This window comes from Candoia aspera, chromosome 10 (genome assembly GCF_035149785.1).
Source record: "Candoia aspera isolate rCanAsp1 chromosome 10, rCanAsp1.hap2, whole genome shotgun sequence".
NCBI lineage: Eukaryota > Metazoa > Chordata > Lepidosauria > Squamata > Boidae > Candoia > Candoia aspera.
Genome location: NC_086162.1, coordinates 11680901 through 11698807, shown reverse-complemented (window position 1 = coordinate 11698807; position 17907 = coordinate 11680901). Strand labels below are relative to the sequence as shown.

General features: G+C 43.0%; 2 protein-coding genes across 3 annotated transcripts; both read left to right on the top strand.

Moving 5' to 3' along the window:
- Positions 1-726: 726 nt before the first annotated feature.
- Positions 727-9050, top strand: GPATCH3 (G-patch domain containing 3). Of its 2 annotated transcripts, none has more exons than XM_063311747.1 (7): positions 727-1085; positions 2090-2514; positions 2953-3130; positions 3620-3679; positions 4760-4881; positions 5182-5309; positions 8685-9050. In XM_063311747.1, the coding sequence occupies exons 1-7, from the start codon at positions 734-736 to the stop codon at positions 8896-8898; spliced, it is 1479 nt and encodes a 492-aa protein (XP_063167817.1). In that variant the 5' UTR covers positions 727-733; the 3' UTR covers positions 8899-9050. The 2 variants fall into 2 exon arrangements, with proteins under 2 accessions (XP_063167817.1, XP_063167819.1); XM_063311749.1 differs by having other exon boundaries at positions 5182-5318; positions 8685-8753.
- Positions 9051-12271: 3221 nt separating this feature from the next.
- On the top strand, positions 12272-17309 carry GPN2 (GPN-loop GTPase 2). Its single transcript, XM_063311750.1, has 5 exons — positions 12272-12745; positions 13600-13756; positions 14225-14385; positions 15009-15139; positions 16657-17309. The coding sequence occupies exons 1-5, from the start codon at positions 12329-12331 to the stop codon at positions 16751-16753; spliced, it is 963 nt and encodes a 320-aa protein (XP_063167820.1). The 5' UTR covers positions 12272-12328; the 3' UTR covers positions 16754-17309.
- Positions 17310-17907: the final 598 nt, after the last annotated feature.

The window sequence follows — 17907 nt, the reverse complement described above, 5'->3', positions numbered from 1 at the left end:
ATTGCTGCTTCTCAGAACTGCGTATCCAAGATACAGAAGGAGCCCCTGTAATGCAAAGTGTAGCCAGGGGCACATTCCTCTGCTCAGATGCAGCCCCCCCACCCCAGACAGAAGGCAGCTGCTGGCAGCTCTGCACAGTAACCAATAGGAATGCAGACCCTAAGCCTCAGTGTCTTAATGACCAAGCAATGCATCTCAGTCTAGAAACTGCAGGGGCAGGGTTCATACAACATACGTTATGCAAAGAAACTACGTAGAGCATGTTGTCTAAATCAGTGTTTCTCAGTTTCAGCAACTTTAAGAGGTGTGGACTTCAACTCTCAGAATTCCCCAGCCAATACTGGCTGGGGAATTCTGAGAGTTGAAGTCCACACCTCTTAAAGTTGCTGAAGTTGAGAAACACTGGTCTAAACTCAGTCACTGAGTGCATACTTCCTCTTCTCTGCCTGGATTCTACCCTCTGGAATTTCGACAAGGAAAGCCTGATTTATTGAGCGTCAGGACGAAAATTCAAGTCTTCTGTAGGCCGGAAGTATGTTTCCAACCACAGAACGCTTAATGCAGCATTCCTTTTTCTAGAGACCGTTCTACCATTCCACTGATTCTTATCTCTATGGTTTGAAGGCATAGAACGCGTTTCTGAAGCGTCTTTCCATTCTATGGAGACGCCATCAATCCGAGTCGCGAATCCGGTCACGCGCGGGATCACATGACGTGCCCGAGGCGTTGCAAGATGGCGGAAGAGGCTCCTGCTTCTTCCTCCCCTCAGCGCGGCGACCGGTACTGCCTGGTGAGCTTCATTCCAGCCCAGCTTCGCTCCGCCGACCTCCGCTCCTACTTCAGCCAGTTCATCGAAGCCGGCGGCTTCCTTTGCTTCCACTATCGGCATCGCCCTGAACGGGAAGAGTTGCCGGACGGCCCTTCGAGGCCAGGAAGACGGACCTGCTGCTGCCTGGTGGCGGTGAGGCCCGGGTGGTCTCTCCGCTTGGTCCAGATGTACTCAGGCAAACGGTGGATCGACTCGCAGGGGGAGACGCTGCCTGGGCGGTGCGTCGTACGAAGAGTCCGGATTTCCCCAGATAGAGGTATTAGGACCGAAGGGGAGGCCCCGGGGACGGGCACTACCGGCTCTGCGAGAAATTTCGCATCTCAAGCGGGTTTCATTTCATAGTTTCTCGGCTTTGTGTCCAGAACAGGGTTTCCCAAACTGTGAGGTGAACCTCCCTTGGGAAGTGCAGACAGAGTCCAGCAGAGGCGTGAAGAACCTTTTAGTTAATAAATCCACCTTTCTGAAAGTTTCATTGTATTGTTTTCATGGTTCATTGGTGTTCATTTTAAGATCTGGATTTTTAGAGGAGGTGTGTACATTAAGATTACAATAAAGGGAGGTGTGATGGCAAAAGGTTTAGGAACAACTGGTCTAGAAGAAGGGGATAGGAAGGGGATTTAAGGATTGGAGGGACCACCTCTCCCCAGTTACATCTGCCCATCCCATCAGATCCCACAGGATAGGCCTGTTATGGCTCCCATCTATGACGGAATGTCATCTGATGGGACCCAGGAAGAGGGCCTTTCGTTTCATGGCACCCGCCCTTTGGGGCATCATTCCCTGGAACTTAGATTAGCCCTGACCCTTCTGGCCTTTAGAAAGGGCCCGAAGAAGGCTTTGCTGGCAGTGGTGGTGTGGAGCCTGCTAAATGGCTATATTGTTAATAAATTGGATTACGCTTTTATGGGTTTTTTATGGTTTTTATAGCTTTTATTGTTTTTAATGTGTTTGAATGGTTTTTGTATGATTTTGGGGTGTGGATATTTTTGGTATTGTCTTTTGTATTAACTTTGTGAGCTGCCCAGAGTCACATATGTGGGCAGTATCTAAACTGAAAAAATAAATAAATAGAATTTAAACACAATGTGAGAGCACCATGCAAGCATAGTAAATACTAGGGCTGTCACATATGGACTGAAAAATCAGAAGACAACTGCCATCTGGTGTTTTTTGCAGCCCATATCCAGTAGCCCTAAAGAATACAAATTTTTGGTGCATTAGCCGCCATGCTTATATGTATACTTACATGTCTATTCACAGAATCTGGCATATTTTGTTATAAAACCAAAAAGGAGCTCGATACAATATCAAGAGAAACTTTCACCCAGGATGACTTCGAACGGCTCCCTGAATTGAACCCTCCTGCAGTAATGCCTCATGGGAATGTGGGAACTCCGTTGCAAGTCTTCTTGGAGCTTATCAGATCCTGCCGGATGCCCACCCGTGTAATTAAAAAGCTGCAGTTGCAGTTCCCTAAATCTGGCTCTTCTCGCAGGTATGGGAATGTACCATTTTCATATGAGGGAACTGATATTATTGAAGAGGAGCGAGTTTACACAGCTACAGGAGAAGAAATAACAGGAGACCACTTGCCAACAGTAGAGACAGTGAATCAAGATAATACAGAAGAGAGAGACCAGGAAGATCCAGAAAAGAAAGAAACAGATGACTCTGAACTGGACTGCGTAAGTAGTTTTTCCTACTTGTCAAGCATGAAGCTATTATATATGTTGTTATCTAGTTAAAGTTGCAAGTTTATTTCCCTGAGGAAAAAAGAAAGTTATTTTGATAAGACTTATGAATGCTTACAAGCTGGAAAAGGTTCTTGTGAATCTGAAGTCAGAGCTGATTAGCCTAAGCAAGCCCAATGAGTTTCTGGCCTTTGGACTGAGATTTTTTTAGTTTTGCATTCTCGGAACTGTCCAAGATAATTTAATGGTAAAAAGTTTGCGCTGGGAGTTGTGTGCTTTATTAGAAAGATCCTTTTTTGCCAAAAGTACACAGTTCAAATTTTAAAAAAGCTTCAAAGGGGAATACTATTTTCACAGTTCTGATGAAGGAGGGCCAAGCCAAACCTTAGCTGTGTTAGTCTTCTGTTCCTGAACTTCGTACTTCTGCTACAGGAGGATGATGATAGATGTGAAGAGTGGGAACGGCATGAGGCCCTGCATGAAGACGTCACCAGCCAGGAGCGCACAAAGGAACGTTTGTATGAGGAGGAAATTGAGCTGAAGTGGGAGAAAGGAGGCTCGGGGTTGGTGTTCTACACAGATGCACAGTATTGGCAAGAAGATGGAGCAGGTAAATTTGCAGAAATCTTAATTTAATTCTGCATTGCTACTAAAATCCGGGTGCTTTTTCAATGATACGTTTTTGTATCCTGTTTGTAAATGCTTGGCTCTCCCTCAATAATGAAACATGGAAATGCTGAAGTCTGAGGTATCTAATGCGGAATTATCAAAGGCAGGGTCAGTTGCTGGCATCCATCCACCTCCCTCCGCTCCTCCCTCCCAAAGATTAGAGTAGAATGAGGACAATTAGAGCAAAGCTTTAATAGCTATGATTGGTATAAGGCAAGTTCATGGAGGAGAGGGTAGTCCTTTTCATGTTCCCATTTTATAAAAAGCTACGAATGAAACAGTAAATAAAACGTGGCTTTGTTTCAACACATGCAGAATTTATAAAGCACTTGGATATGCTAAAGCAGGGTGATGGCAGTAAAGGAAGAGTGGTGGTAGTCAGTTGTATATACTGTACTCCTTTCTTGATGCAGAACCTTCCTTTTGGCAGATTTCGATGAACAGACAGCTGATGACTGGGATGTTGACATGAGTATCTACTATGAAAAAGGTATTGATCTGTGTTGCCCGGAATAGGTAGAACTTGCAGTCTGCATTTACTGTAACTGGAAGCTTCAGTTTAGCAAGAATTTGACTTGCTCTCCTGGCCAGGGTGAGATACCATAACCATCTTGCACTGGGATCCTTTCAAACACAGTTCAGAATTGAGAATATGTAAATTACCTTGTTCTTCAATGAAACACTACAAGTAATCCTCGCTTAATGATTGCCCTGTTTAGCGACTGTTTGAAGTTACGACGGCACTCAGTAATGTTACAGTAGGGCTAAATTTCAAAGGATCTGCTGCAGGTCTTTGTAATATAGGCTAGGTGCTCTTCTATTGTATCTTCCTAGTTGCTCTCTTGTCCTCTCACACACACACTTGCAGTGGCATGTAACATTTTACAATTCTCTCTGCTTTGGTTTTTATTTCCTTGTTTATCAATATGAACAGGGGTTGTTCACTTCATCTCATCCCCTAAACCATTGTATCTCATAACGTTTATATCTAAAATCCAAAGGCAGCAAATTCCTTGCCAGAATGACTCCTCTCCCTCTTCCCTTAAAGAAGTGAAGTACTTCCTTATATTTATATTATATTTTCAAGGCTTTAATTTTGGTTCTGCAGAATAAACAGAACGTTTGAAGATCTAAAGATCAGATAGGGCAATTAAAGGAGGCTACATTTTGCTGTCAATCCATTTTTCAAAGCACTGAGTGTAAAATCAGCCCTAATTAAATGGAAGCCAGTTCAGCCCAACAAAACAGGATTAGTGAAAAGAAGAATTCTTGGTGGCTGTTCTTGGAAATCCATCCCTTAGAGTCTTCAAAGCTCATGCTCAAAACTCCTGTGAGCATCTGAAGCTGTCTTTGCCTAAACCAGTACCTCCTTCTCTAACTGAAGTGACTGCCCAAAGTCTTGGTGGACATTTTCCCCTGCTTTTCTGCCTGGTCTCATTTAACCAGAAGTACTCAGGCCTTCTATATACAATGCCCCATATGTAGACAATCCTCCCTCCTCTATATCCTATTGGCTTTTCTCTTCTCTTCTTGTGGCAGATAAATTATATGGGATTTCCATTCATTCTAGATGGCGGTGACAAGGATGCTCAAGATTTGGTACAGATACGGTTTGAACAGAGACTTCGGGATGGTGTAGAAGATGGATCTGTCCTAGGTCAACAAACTGGGAACTTTGAAAAATATACCAAGGTAAGAACTGAAGTCGGAATATAGTACTTGATGTCTGAAATAAAATATAGCAGATTTTGAAAAGCCTCCATTCAATTGTTGAGTTCACAATTTTGCTACAGATATTAATGAAACGTGTACTTGTAGCACAAGAGGCAAGGAGAATGACTATTGTTGTGTCTTACTGAGGCCCCTGATAAAGTTGATATGCTTCTGATAATGATGCTACCAAGATGTTTCTTTAATTAAAAACCCGATTCCTCTCTTTACCCTTGACATCAGTGCCTTGCTGCTTTAGAGCTGTTTTTCTTTCTCTGTCAGGGCATTGGCCGAAAAGTGATGGAAAGACAGGGCTGGACTGAGGGCCTTGGCTTGGGAAGCAGCAGTTCAGGGATGGCAGAAGCCCTGGACAATGAGGGCCAGAATCCCAAATGCAAGAGGGGCCTAGGGTAAGTGATGTGAGTCTCATTCAAAGTAAGTGCAACTAAGGGCTTCCATGTAAAGATCCAACTCTGCAAAAGTGAATGGGTTGGTAGTCTCAAATGTCAGGATCGTGTTGAAATATGTTCATGTCAAAGCAGTCTGGCATTCTGGAGAAATTTTGTGGCACTCTTACAGTTCTGCTATCTGAGCATGATGCAAATTGGAGATCAAAACATCCGGGGGATACTAGGTTCCTTTCTTGCACTAAAGGCTATTTTTAAGAATGAACTGACATAAGCCTTCAGTTCCATGCTTACTGTGAAACAGGGGAAACTTGCATTACATATAGCTTTCTCTATGATCTCTGAAGCCTCCTGGAAACTGGAGTACTTTTTCACAAGGGTTAGGAATGGTAGTACTACCACATGTTAAGGGAAAAGTTTTCTTTTTCATATATAATAGTTTTATTAAAGATTATAATTACAACAGTAAAAACTAATGCAAACTAAAAATAGATAGAAGAATAAAAAGAGAAAAAGAGGAAAAAAGAGGAATAGGAATATAGTAAAGAAAGAAAAAAGAAATATATAAAGAAGTGACTTTCCACCTTCATCACAACAGGTATAAACCATTTTAGTAACTTATCACCTTCTCTGAAATACAACGAATGATCTCTTCTTCCCATATCCCATCCCTTATCTATAAACAAATCCATAAAGCATAATCATTTCTGTCCTGGTGTCAGCAAAAGTCCATTAAGGGTTACCAGAGATAACGTATCTATTTTAACCTTGATCAAATAAACCAATTTCATATTCCTTCCTTTTACTTCTAACAACCTTAATCTTTAGTCCATTCAAATAATGTTGTAGAACTTGATTTCTTTTCATTTCTTCTTTGTCCCTTCTCACAAAATTCTTCAAAACTTTAACAGGCCTCTTTTGTAAATCCAATATAGGAAAATTATCCAGGTCACTCTCTCGGTTTATTGTTTGTATATCCCTTTTAATTATTAAGACATCAGCCAGTTTCTTTTGTATGTCCAATGTAACATCTTTTTTTATGTCATTCTTGTAGCCTGTCATTTGTAAATCCACTTTCAACTCAGTCTCAATCTTGTCAGGTAAAACTTGTTCCTCTTCCATAACATCTTTTAGACACAGTATCTCCGTAGGGGCAGATACCTTTGTTGATGCTATTAAAATTAACTTCTGAGTCCATTTTTCAAAAATATCCTTCAATATGTCCAATGTTAGAATATTTAGCTTCATTCTGTAATTGTAAGTCAAGTTTATGTGTTCTTCTTTAATTGAAATCTTTAGTTCCCTCTAGTGTCCAATTTTTAAAAACCTACCTTATGTTTTTTGTTAAAAATTCAACACCGAAGCATTTTCCCACCAGAAGGATTCTTTATAATTAATTCAAAAATCTTGTTTTAAATTTATCTGGACCCTTAGTCCATTTGTAACTTTCTAAAATCAAAGTTTTATTCACCCTTTTGCTGTTTATTCCCCCCCCCCATTTTTTTTTATTAAACTTGAAGTTAAAACTTTCACTAAGGATTGACCTGGTGCTCTCCAACTTGTCAATCCAAAGGTTCCTAATAGTTGAAAAGCAGTTAACGAGCCAGTTTGGTCTAGTGGTTAAGGTTCTGGGCTAGAAACCAGGAGTCTGTGAGTTCTAGTCCCGCCTTAGGCATGAAAGCTGGCTGGGTGTCCTTGGGCCAGTCCCTCCCTCTCAGCCCAACTCACCTCACAGGGTTGCTGTTGGGGGGGAAATAGGAGGAGGAAGGAGTATTAGGTATGTTCGCTGCCTTGAGTTATTTTTAAAAATAATGAAGGGATAAAAATTAAATAAATAAATAAATAAATTTCCGAAACTGATTAGAAAAGGAAGTATGCAGACTTAGTGTCCTTTCAAAGGCGCCAACCCTGGTTTGAGCACAATGGCTCTTCCCTCATATCCCAGAGCTCTAAACCCGCCAGAGACCCCCGTCTTGCATTCTCCTTGCAAGGAGTGGCTGTCTGTAGCACTTGTGGGCGATCTCAAGTCCTCTCCTTGTCCAGAAAGGAATTATCAAAGAGCCAGTCAACTGCCGGCTCTTCGTTCTGCCACGGTCATCAGCTCTGCTTTCTGGAGCGTCTTCAGTCTGCCATTTCTTCCTCTGGAAGTTTTTACGGGAAAAGTTTTCATCAGTCTTAAAATATATCCTGCAAGACATTGTTACAAGGACAGTAACAGTTACAAGGTTCTTCCTACTCACTCCTGTTGTCATAGCAATTCTATTAGGCAGGTTAAGGGATGAACAGAGTAGAACCAGAAACAAGATTTAGACTAAATAAGTATCTGAGACCCAGGAACTACCCGATATGCTTTAGCTGAGGCTGCCTTTGAAGAGTACTTGGAAGCTACAGTTGGTATAAAATGCGGCAGCCTGTCTTCTAGCAGGTGTGCCCCACCAAGAGCATATGACACAGGTGCTTAAGGCCCTGCATTAGGTACCTATAGGCTTCCAGCTGCAGTTCAGAGCGCTGAATTTGACCTATCAAACTCCACACAGCTTGGCATCTAGGTATATTCAGATCTGCCTTCTCCATTCAACATCAGCTGTTCAGGACCTTCATCCAAAGAGAGGCTCTCCTCTACCATGAAGTAAAGGAAGGTGAAGCTGGAGATGATGTTTCTCCATTATGCCTCCAACACTGTGGAATAACTTGCCTTAGATTGGCCGGCACTCTGCAGGCCTTCTGGAAGGCTATTAATCCCAAGCTGCTCTGCAGGACTTTTGAGGGATGGCTGTCACTTTTGTTATGATTACTCCGAAGACTGCTGTCCAGGTGATTTGGGTATCATACTTTGGTATGTCCTATAAGGGTGAAAGTATTTGTACGGTGAATATTTTAATTATTGGCTTACTCTTTAGTGTGGATGTTTTAAGTGTTGGCACCATAGATGCTTTAATGTTTGGAACTGTTATTTCCATGGATCTTTTAATCATTATTGTTATGGTTGTAAATGGAGTTTGTTGTAAGTCACTGTGAGTCTGTATGAATCATCCAGATATAAATCCAATAAATAAAATAAATATTTTTTCTTCTCTCCCAGAAATACCCAGCTGGAACTTACAAGTATTGCCCCTGTATTTTCAAATCAATTTCTGCAAATACAGACTAAATGTATATAAATCCTAATAAAAAAACCTCTGCCACATTTCAGAAGAGTGGCCCTATAAAAATATTTGTGAGGATCACAAAAGGATTACATCAATTAATTCTTTTTTATTTGCTAGATTCTTGAATTTTTTTCTCTACTGTGTTTTTTATAACATTGCACAGAGATGAAGGCAGCTGATGTTCTCTGCCTTGTCTCTGGAAACTGACTCATTCTCTGCTTTTCTTTAGGTATCATGGTGAGAAACTCCAGACTTTCACCAAACTCAAGAAGCCATGTAGGGACGGCTGCGGCCTCATTTCTACCATCTATGATGACCCACATCCTGTGGACTCAGAAGATCACCTTCTCCGGCGCCAGCTGCCAATCAGTATGAAGTACCGACAAGAGGTGGTCTTTGTCCATGCCAGGCATGGCATTCAGGAGGACTCCAGTTCTTCATGAAGGACATGCCAGCAAGAAAGGACTTTCAGACTGTGCCTGCTTTTGCAATGGCAACAGTTTTTCTTCACATTATTTTTATTATTACTGTATATTATTTAACAAAACATGTACTACAGCCAAGCCAGATCATGTTTTAATCATTTGTATTAAAAGAACAAAAACCTGGGTACTGCTTCTTGGTGCTTTTTTGTAAACTTAAGTGAAGGGTAATTGCTGATACCACCTCTGCAGGCCCACAGTTCACAGATCTACCCTGTTAGCAGTCTATATGAAATCTTGCATTTTCATCTTTGACTTAAGGTGTGTCCTGTGTACACCTATTTGCAGTGAAGTGTGTTTGGCCTAGGATACAGTGCAATTAAAGAGCAATAGTTATGCATATGTCTTTTAATTTCTACTGTTTAAAAGAGGAGTGAACCTGACCAACAAGATTGAACTCCATGAGTTATATAGTAACAGTAGTTTTTATCTGGTCAATGACCAGCAAAATTTAAAAATACACAACACGACAGTAAAATCAAGTGGGTGAGATAAAATACTAACATAAGGCATCTCTATAATGAATTATACAGAGTTCTATAATACACACATCTTACTCCATTCCTTTCTGCACATATATATTCTGCAGTTAATATCCGTTGGTTCTCACCTATCTTGCCAATGTTCTGTCTGCACGGGGGTGTGTGTCTATATGTATGTGTAGAATCAGAGCTGAAATTGCAATAAAGAATCTCTTGACAGTTAATAAATTTATCTTGCCCTTCCTTCATTTGCAGCAGGATGGCATGCTCCTTTATATTTCATCCTTGGTCTTCAGAGCCTTTGACTGCCACCGAGAAAGTTCCGTTGTCTGTCTCTCTCTCTCCTTTGTCTCTCTCTCTCTCTCTCTCGGTGCCTTTGACTCAGTGTTGATTCCTGGCGACTGCCTGAACTAGTCCCTGCAGTTTTCTTGGCAAGGTTTTTTGGAAGTGGTTTGCCATTGCCTGCTTCCTGGGGCTGAGCAAGAGTGACTGGCCCAAGGTCACCCAGCTGATTTTGTGCCTAAGGCAGGACTAGAACGCATGACCTCCTGGTTTCTAGCCTGGTGCCTTCACCACCACATCAAACCGGCTCTATTCTTGCTCTACCTTGTCTATATATGAACCTTGATTTAGTTACACATGACTAGCCAGGTTGCTTCTGTGTATTTATTTAGTTCAGGATTCTCCCTCAGTATATTCTTATTTGTATACCCCATCAGCATCTTGGAACATCATTCAGAAAGGAAGAAATCACACAATTGGTGTTAAATACACAAGGCCAGACTGACATATCTTTGAAAGTAAGGTTGCAAAACCATATGTGGTAGGAACCAGTCTTCTGGGGTCTCTGGGCAGGATGGCTCTGCCATCACTGTGTGACTATATTACATCACAAACTGAGAATCCCTCCTCAGTTTGTTTTGTTTTTTCAGCTGGGAAAGCATCATTATCCTGCCTCCATTTAAATACGAGTTGAAAATCACTACAGTGAAAGGGGAAAAAAGACCTCTTGCTGAAAGGCTTCACTCCACCTGCTTATCTGTGAAACTTCCAACTCATCTAACAAAGGCTGGGATTTCAGGTCCCCTGGAGGTGTTTTGCAGCCAGATGGCTTTTCCCAATACAAGAGAATTCAGGTAATTCACCATTAGTTTGCCAACGCAAGAACCAGCCTGGCAGGTGCAATGGTGTGGCTGGGCAATCCAAGAAAGAACAAAGCATAAAAATCCCTCCCTTCTACGCTCACACACACACAGCCCACACACACAGTACTTTCCCAGAGGAATCTATTTCAGCAGTGTGAGAAAAAAAATAAAAACTCTGATCTGATATTGCTGCTCTTAAAGCCTGTCTGTCTAGCTCAGTGTTTCTCAACCTTGGCCATTTTAAGATGTGTGGACTTCAACTCCCAGAATTCCCCAGCCAGCATGCTGGGTGAGGAATTCTGGGAGTTGAAGTCCACACATCTTAAAGTGGCCAAGGTTGAGAAACACTGAGCTAGCTAATACTTCAGTTTACATGCAGCTCCATTTCCAAAGGCTCTGACTGGCTTACAGTTATCAACATAAAATTAAAGCATAGAAAATCAGCAACCCAACCACAAACAAAGCTGATAGGGAACGATCCCTAGAATTTCAATATAATAATCCTTGAGCCATTATTGCTGTGGCAAAGTAGCAAAGAGAGGCTCTCATCTCTTCAACAGGTCATCCCTTCTTTCTTACTATCCCTTCTTGCAGCTCTTATTGCTATTCCCCTTGGCCACCCCTAGAGGGTGCCTGACGAACAACAAAACCACAGCCTCCCATTCCTGTACTTGGCCACATTGCAGCACATCCCATCCTGCAGGGGGCGCCCGTCGCTCGCTTACAATGACTACTTCCTATGGCAAGTACACTCGGAGCTTCGATATAACGCCGACTGTTTCCAGCCTCGTTAGACGCCGTTGACCATCGAGGTAGCTTGGGATAGAGCGTCAGCCTTTTCCCCCGCCCCGGCCAATCCCAGCTCTGCGTGGCTTTGTGCGTTTACCGTAGAAATAAGAATTCTGGGAGTTGAAGTCCACCCATCTTAAAGTCGCCAAGGTTGAGAAACACCGTTCCAGGGTAATAAGTGAAAGCTGCCGGTAGAAGAAATCGCCAGCGAAACCCCAGGTGACTCCTATGGAGCTTTAGGATCCGTGGATTCTGCCTCCAAGTCCCAAGAGTCCGTTAGGCGCGTCTGCCGACGGAGGAGGACTTTCAGGCGCAACGCCGGCTCCCTCGCGCTCTCCGTTCCTATCTCTAGATCGGAGGGCCGGGAGGGCTCGGCGCCGTCCGCGAGCCCGCACGGCGTGGCGCTTCCCCGGGTTGCTGCGGAGCCCCGTGTCCCTCCTTCCAAGGCCCGCCCGGGGCCTCGAGCCGCGGGGTGGCGTAGAAGACGGCTCCTCCCTCTGCACAACGGGGGTCCGGCTCTTGCGCCGCTCGCTTGCCCGCAGGAGCCCTTCCCGGCTCTCTCCAGGCCAGCCGCCTTGCCCAGGTGGCGTTTCCTCCCGTTTGGGAAAAAAGCAACAACTTCAGGCTCAGAGACACCTACCAAGTCTGATTAGGAGCCCCCTGTTCCGCAGGCAGCACCGGGATCTGGATTATTGCCCCCAGCCATGGGGGGAAGGGGGATCCATTGCAAATCAGTACAGTTTAAAAATACATAACGCGGGGGTTGGGTCTAGACTTAATGCAAAAGCTTTCAATTTTTTGCAAAAAAAACAACCTTATTTTTAGGCAGAGAAAGTGGGTGGGGGGGGGGTCTCTTTAGCTTCTTCTGCGTGATGCTTTGCCAACAGATCTTTTGGGAATGGCTTGCATGAAAAGAGGGTTTCTACTGGTCTTATTCTGTCTGATGTCTATTTTTAGGAGAAAGAGACCTGCGGCATGTCAAAAAACCACAAGCCGTGTCCACTAGCCTTCGGTCAGGTAGTGATTGGGCCTCCGGGCTCCGGAAAAACCACCTATTGTCTTGGCATGCAGGAATTCCTGTCTGCCATTGGGCGCAAGGTGGCTGTGGTGAACCTGGACCCAGCAAATGAAGGAATTCCATACCCATGTGCTGTGGATGTCTCTGAACTGATCACCTTGGCTGATGTGATGGAGAATTTGAAACTTGGCCCCAATGGTGGCTTAATCTACTGCATGGAGTACCTAGAAGCGAATTTTGACTGGCTACAGGAGAAACTGGACCGACTGAAAGGGCATTACTTCTTATTTGATTGCCCCGGACAAATGGAACTCTGTACCCATCACAGTTCATTGAGAAACATCTTTGCTCAACTTGCTAAGTGGAATTTCAGGGTATGTTTAGTCCAGAGGAAGTGAGAACATTCCTGAAGGCCAGATTTCAACCTCAGTCCATTCCAATTCACAGTGGCTATATGCGGTAACAGTTGCCTTTTCAAACTAGTTTCAGGTGGCAAGCTGTGAAGCAGTTATAAAACATATGACGATGCATCTTATATTTTTGTAATGTTTGGTAGAAATTGCAGGAGCTTGAAAGGAAGGTATATTCAGTTAGGACTGATCTGGACTGCAAAAATCCAACAACCATCAGATGGCAGCAAAGAGAAAGCGAAACCTTTAAGGCAGATTTGGCTGAATTTAAGTGACAGTCTCTACAGTCGCAATGCTATTGATATGTCTAATTTAATGTGTTAATTAGTGCTGTCACTAGAGTTCAGGGATCCTGAGGTTCTATACCTCGGTTTCAATTATGTTTGCAATTCGAAAATTTTCCTTCTGCTTTGTCTACTTTCCACCTTGCATCAACATGTTGTTAGAATGATATTGGAAACCTCAGTCTCTTCTAGTCAGAGATGTAGCATAGAGTTTGTACCTGTGGCTCCCTAGTTGTTGCTAAACCACAGTGTGACAAGGTAGGGGGGTGCTTATAGTTCAGGATCATCTGAAGGCCTGCAAGTTTCCATACCCATTCCTGACAGAGCCTCATTTACTGCGTAGGTCACTGTCTGCATATATTAAACCAGTGTTTCTCAACCTTAGCAACTTTAAGATACGTGGACTTCAGCTCCTTCAGCCACATATCTTAAAGTTGCTAAGGTTGAGAAACGCTGTATTAAACTATTGGAATGTCTTGGCCCTGATAGCACTAATTTCTCATCCTTCCCTGTCCTTCTGTTTGCTGTTTGCAGCTGGCTGCTGTTCATCTGGTAGATTCTCATTACTGCACAGACCCTGGCAAATTCATCTCTGTTCTCTGCACTTCCCTCGCCACAATGCTGCACGTAGAGTTGCCCCATGTCAACGTCCTCTCCAAAATGGACCTGATTGAGCAGTATGGGAAGTTAGGTGAGAGAAGCCAGTCCTTACGGAACCGTGGGACTGAGTAAGGTCCCTTCTAAGTGCCCATTCGTTACACAGCAGATCAGAAGGTATACGTAATCCACTTGGGTCGCCTGAGAGAAGCCCTAGTTCATTTATAGTTGGGTAGTTGTTGGAGGCATTTATCCAAGATCTTGTCGATCAGAAGACTGCCTAGATAAATTATTACATCTAAGTCAAATCTTTATAGCAGAAATATACTTATTTTGAAAGCAGGGTTAACTATTGCTGACACTAATTGGAGACCATTTTCTGCTTGTCCTAAAGAAACTGCCAAAGTCTCTCTTAATTACAACAATTCATTAATTGGAAGCATTTCCCATTCAAGAAAAAGATTCTGCCCATTACGTATGTGTTAAAAGAAACAGTACGGCTTAGCTTGTTCCTTTCTCCATGAATTTACTGAAGATTCTTTCCCTTTCATTTGCCTTACAGCATTTAATCTAGATTATTACACAGAAGTTCTTGATCTGTCCTACTTAGTGGACCACTTGGCTTCAGATCCTTTCTTCAAGAACTACCAACGCCTGAACAAGAAGCTGGTAGAAGTGATTGAAGACTACAGTTTGGTCTCTTTTGTTCCTCTCAATGTCCAGGTAGGCAAGCCAAGGAAAGGAACAAATTAAGCTTGGATAGTGCACATCAATTTCCTTCCATCATTTCACCTACACTTGAGCTGCAAATTATTATGTGCAAATTGTATTGATGGTGGCATACATCTGTTAGTGCAGAAGGAAACTAATGAAATTAGGAGGTAAAACGTTAATGCACAAATGCAGATAATTAGTTCTGAAACTGACCCATTGTGAGGACAGTATCCCTACCAAAACAGAGCTGAAAAGGCCTGTGCCCAGTGGGTGTGCAACTGACTAAATCAATGCTGGTAGGGAACAGAATGTTTAAGGAAGGGAGAAGAGTTTGGGGTGAATAAAATGATAATATAAACTCGTGGCTGATATCTGCTTATTCCAGCATTTGGTAACATCAAAGCAGTGTGATTGCACGTACACCCCGTTGCAATTTGTCCTTCCTGAAGAAAGCCTTGTAAGGTTGTAGTGTAAGGCGGAGTATAAGATTGCGCAGAGGATTCATTTCATTAAAAACGTGTCATCTGTTGCTGGGACTTGCCAGTCATTAATCAGGCCAGTGAGCAACATGATGAAATATGGCAGAGACATCAATTTGGGGATGCCGTGTCTCTAATGGTTCCTTATTTCAGGACAAGGAAAGCGTGCGGTCCGTGATGCAGGCAGTGGACAAAGCCAACGGTTACTGTTTTGGGGACTTGGAACACAGAAACCTCAATGTCTTGATGTCTGCAGTGATGGGAGCTGATTTTCATTTTACTTCGTATCCTTTTTGTGCTCTCATTCCTCCTCCTCGGAAGTTGCAGATTATTTCTGTGCCTTAGGAACTGCAGAGGTTTGGGAAATCTGCTCGTCAGTGATGTTGTCATTTAAAGAGTATTTTAGACCAGTGGTAGCAATGGGAGCTGTTTACCTGGAGGTTCTTTAGTTTTAAACAAAACCTTCATGCAGCGGATGCATAATTCTGACTAACTGTAACCGAAGCCATGTTTTTAGATTTGTTGGATTATGGGAATTAAGCTGCTATTTTGCATTCAGTGATATTGTATAGAGTCAATGCATCTAATGCTATTCAAATACACAGGAAGCCCAAAGCTAGCAAGCCAATCCTGAGCCTGCAAGATGATGGAGTTTTTAAAGGTTAATAAAAGAACTCCAAGCAGCTAACAACAATCTTGCAGAGTAGAAGCGTGAACCAAAAAGAAACTTAATTACATTCAGTCTTCACACAGTAGTTAGATGAAGGGGGGAAAAAGGTAGCTGACATTTATTCAGTAGATCAGGATACAGTCAGCTTCACAGTAGAAAGCACTTACTCATCAGTGGTTCTTTGTAGACACTTTCTATGTGGAATAGAAAGTCTGTGTGCAAGCGAGATGAAAAAGACGAGGGCTGCATTCTGCAGCACCTCCTGCTTGCAAGTGTGCCCAAGAGGTAAAAAAATGGAGATTGTTAATCCCCAAACCCAAGGAGGGGGAGGAAGTGGAAGTAGGTGACTCATGTGACATCCCACAAGCACAATAGAGTTGCGTTTACTAGAAAGACCCCCTTATGCTTATGAGACAATGCTGAGTTGACCCCCTGATAATTCCAACACAAGATAGAACTTAAGAGCCCATAATGGCCATAAAGTCTAGCCTCTTGGTAAGGTCCTGCTTGCTTGATCAGAGATTTACAAAACATGAGTCTGTACAAGTTTCCAGTCATTTAGACTTTTTTTTTTTTTTTGGTGCCTTCGAATCAATGTTGACTCCTGGCGACCACCTGGACTAATCCCTGCAGTTTTCTTGGCAAGTGGTTGGCCATTGCCTGCTTCCCAGGGCTCAGAGAGAATGACTGGCCCAAGGTCACCTAGCTGGCTTTTGAATTCATGGTCACACGCTTTCTATCCTGGCGCCTTAACCAGTACACCAAACTGGCTCTCAAATTAGCCAGTGCAAAAGGTTAAAAACAGCTGTATGAAAGACTGTATGGGTGGAGGGTAGCTTTTAAAAAAAATCTGCATAGGTGAGGTTGTATTTAGCACACTTGGGTTAAAATCTGCAGACTGATGCTCAAATAGTATTGTTTTGTATGTTGCGCCTAGCCCAGCACTGCCAAACTGCCCCTGATTACTTCTCCCACTTTCGCTCCATGTAACCCAAGATTACTTTTTATTTCATCCACCACTTTGGATGGTATATGCAAATGTTTGTCCTGCCGGAAAACAGATGGAAGTGGATCAGCTTGCCTTTTTAAAATGGTTTTGTGCTTCTTTTCTCCTTAACTCTCACTCGTCAGCACGCTGGCAGTCCAGGAGAAGTATGTGCAGCCAGAGGAGAAAACGGTGGAGCAGGAAACTTTGGACATGGAACATGCCGGCCACAGCAGTCACTGAAGACCAGCCTGCCCAAAATGATTTCTCAGCAAGAGCAGCAGGAGTGCTCCCTGTGGGTTATGATGACGCAGTAGTGAACCAACACAGGCCACCATCATTAGGTTCCTCCAGTTGTGGTGTAATCAGGAGCCAGACATTTCTGTTAAGAAAATTGTACAGTTGGTGACCGAAGAGCATTTGGCAAGGTGATATGATTTGGCACCTGCTAGTTGTCAGAGATGACCATTCAGTGCTAGCAGTGTTGTTGCCGTAGAGGGTGTCTCCTCCAGAACATGGCCTTGCTTTATTTTGCTGAGAAGTATTGAGAATTCTCTGTGTTACCATTCCACAAATTGGTGCTTTCCAAATGCTTTGGGGGGCCTCTTGCCAATAATATGCCTTGGCCATAATCTCAGAGGCCGTGGTTGGGGAAGGCTGCTCTGTCCTGTCACAGATCACCTTCTTCAGAGTTTGGTTGTTTGTACCCAACAAAGCTTTAGGTTTTGAATTTGGATTTGCATTTAAAGACCTAGGTACTGGAGAGAGGAATGCTAAATAAAGCAGCTTTTGTACTTTCTTTTTCCAACCTTGGTACATTTGTGTGATATCTTGTACACATGATGAGCTTCTAATATTGGGGCAGTGTGACTTCCCCTTCTGCAATATATGGAGTAGATGAGGAAAAAAAATTGTAGATGGTTTAAGAACATAAAACGGCCTGACTGGATCAGCCAGAGATTAATCAAATATCCATGGTTGGTGCAGTGTTGTTCGTGTTAGTGCAATCCCCATAGTCACTGCAGTGTTTTTCAAACTTGGCCACTTTAAGATGTGTGGACCAACTCCCAAAATACCCTAGCCAGCATACATGCTGCCTGGGGAATTCTGGGAGTTGAAGTCCACACATCTTAAAGTGGCCAAGTTTGAAAACACAGTTAGTGCCTTTAAGAAGTCCACATTGATATGGGTACAATAAGATATGGGTACAATAACATCTTCCTGCACATGCAGTAGAGTTTGAAGCTTTCACTCTACTAGATTTGCATAATCTGTTTTAAAGCTGAATTGGTGGTGGTCATTAGACCCATTGATATAATGCAGAGATGTGAAGAAGCACTTCCTTAATCCATCTCAAATCTTCCACTGCCATTGAACATCCCTAGATTCTCATTTTA

Excerpts from the sequence above, each read along its gene's own strand:
- GPN2 (XM_063311750.1), top strand. The coding sequence starts at position 12,329 with ATGTCAAAAAACCACAAGCCGTGTCCACTAGCCTTCGGTCAGGTAGTG. Across the intron at positions 14,386-15,008 it reads TTGTTCCTCTCAATGTCCAG|GACAAGGAAAGCGTGCGGTC; the intron begins GTAGGCAAGCCA and ends TCCTTATTTCAG. Across the intron at positions 15,140-16,656 it reads GCTGATTTTCATTTTACTTC|CACGCTGGCAGTCCAGGAGA; the intron begins GTATCCTTTTTG and ends CTCACTCGTCAG.
- GPATCH3 (XM_063311747.1), top strand. The coding sequence starts at position 734 with ATGGCGGAAGAGGCTCCTGCTTCTTCCTCCCCTCAGCGCGGCGACCGG. Across the intron at positions 3,680-4,759 it reads GAGTATCTACTATGAAAAAG|ATGGCGGTGACAAGGATGCT; the intron begins GTATTGATCTGT and ends CATTCATTCTAG. Across the intron at positions 5,310-8,684 it reads AAATGCAAGAGGGGCCTAGG|GTATCATGGTGAGAAACTCC; the intron begins GTAAGTGATGTG and ends GCTTTTCTTTAG.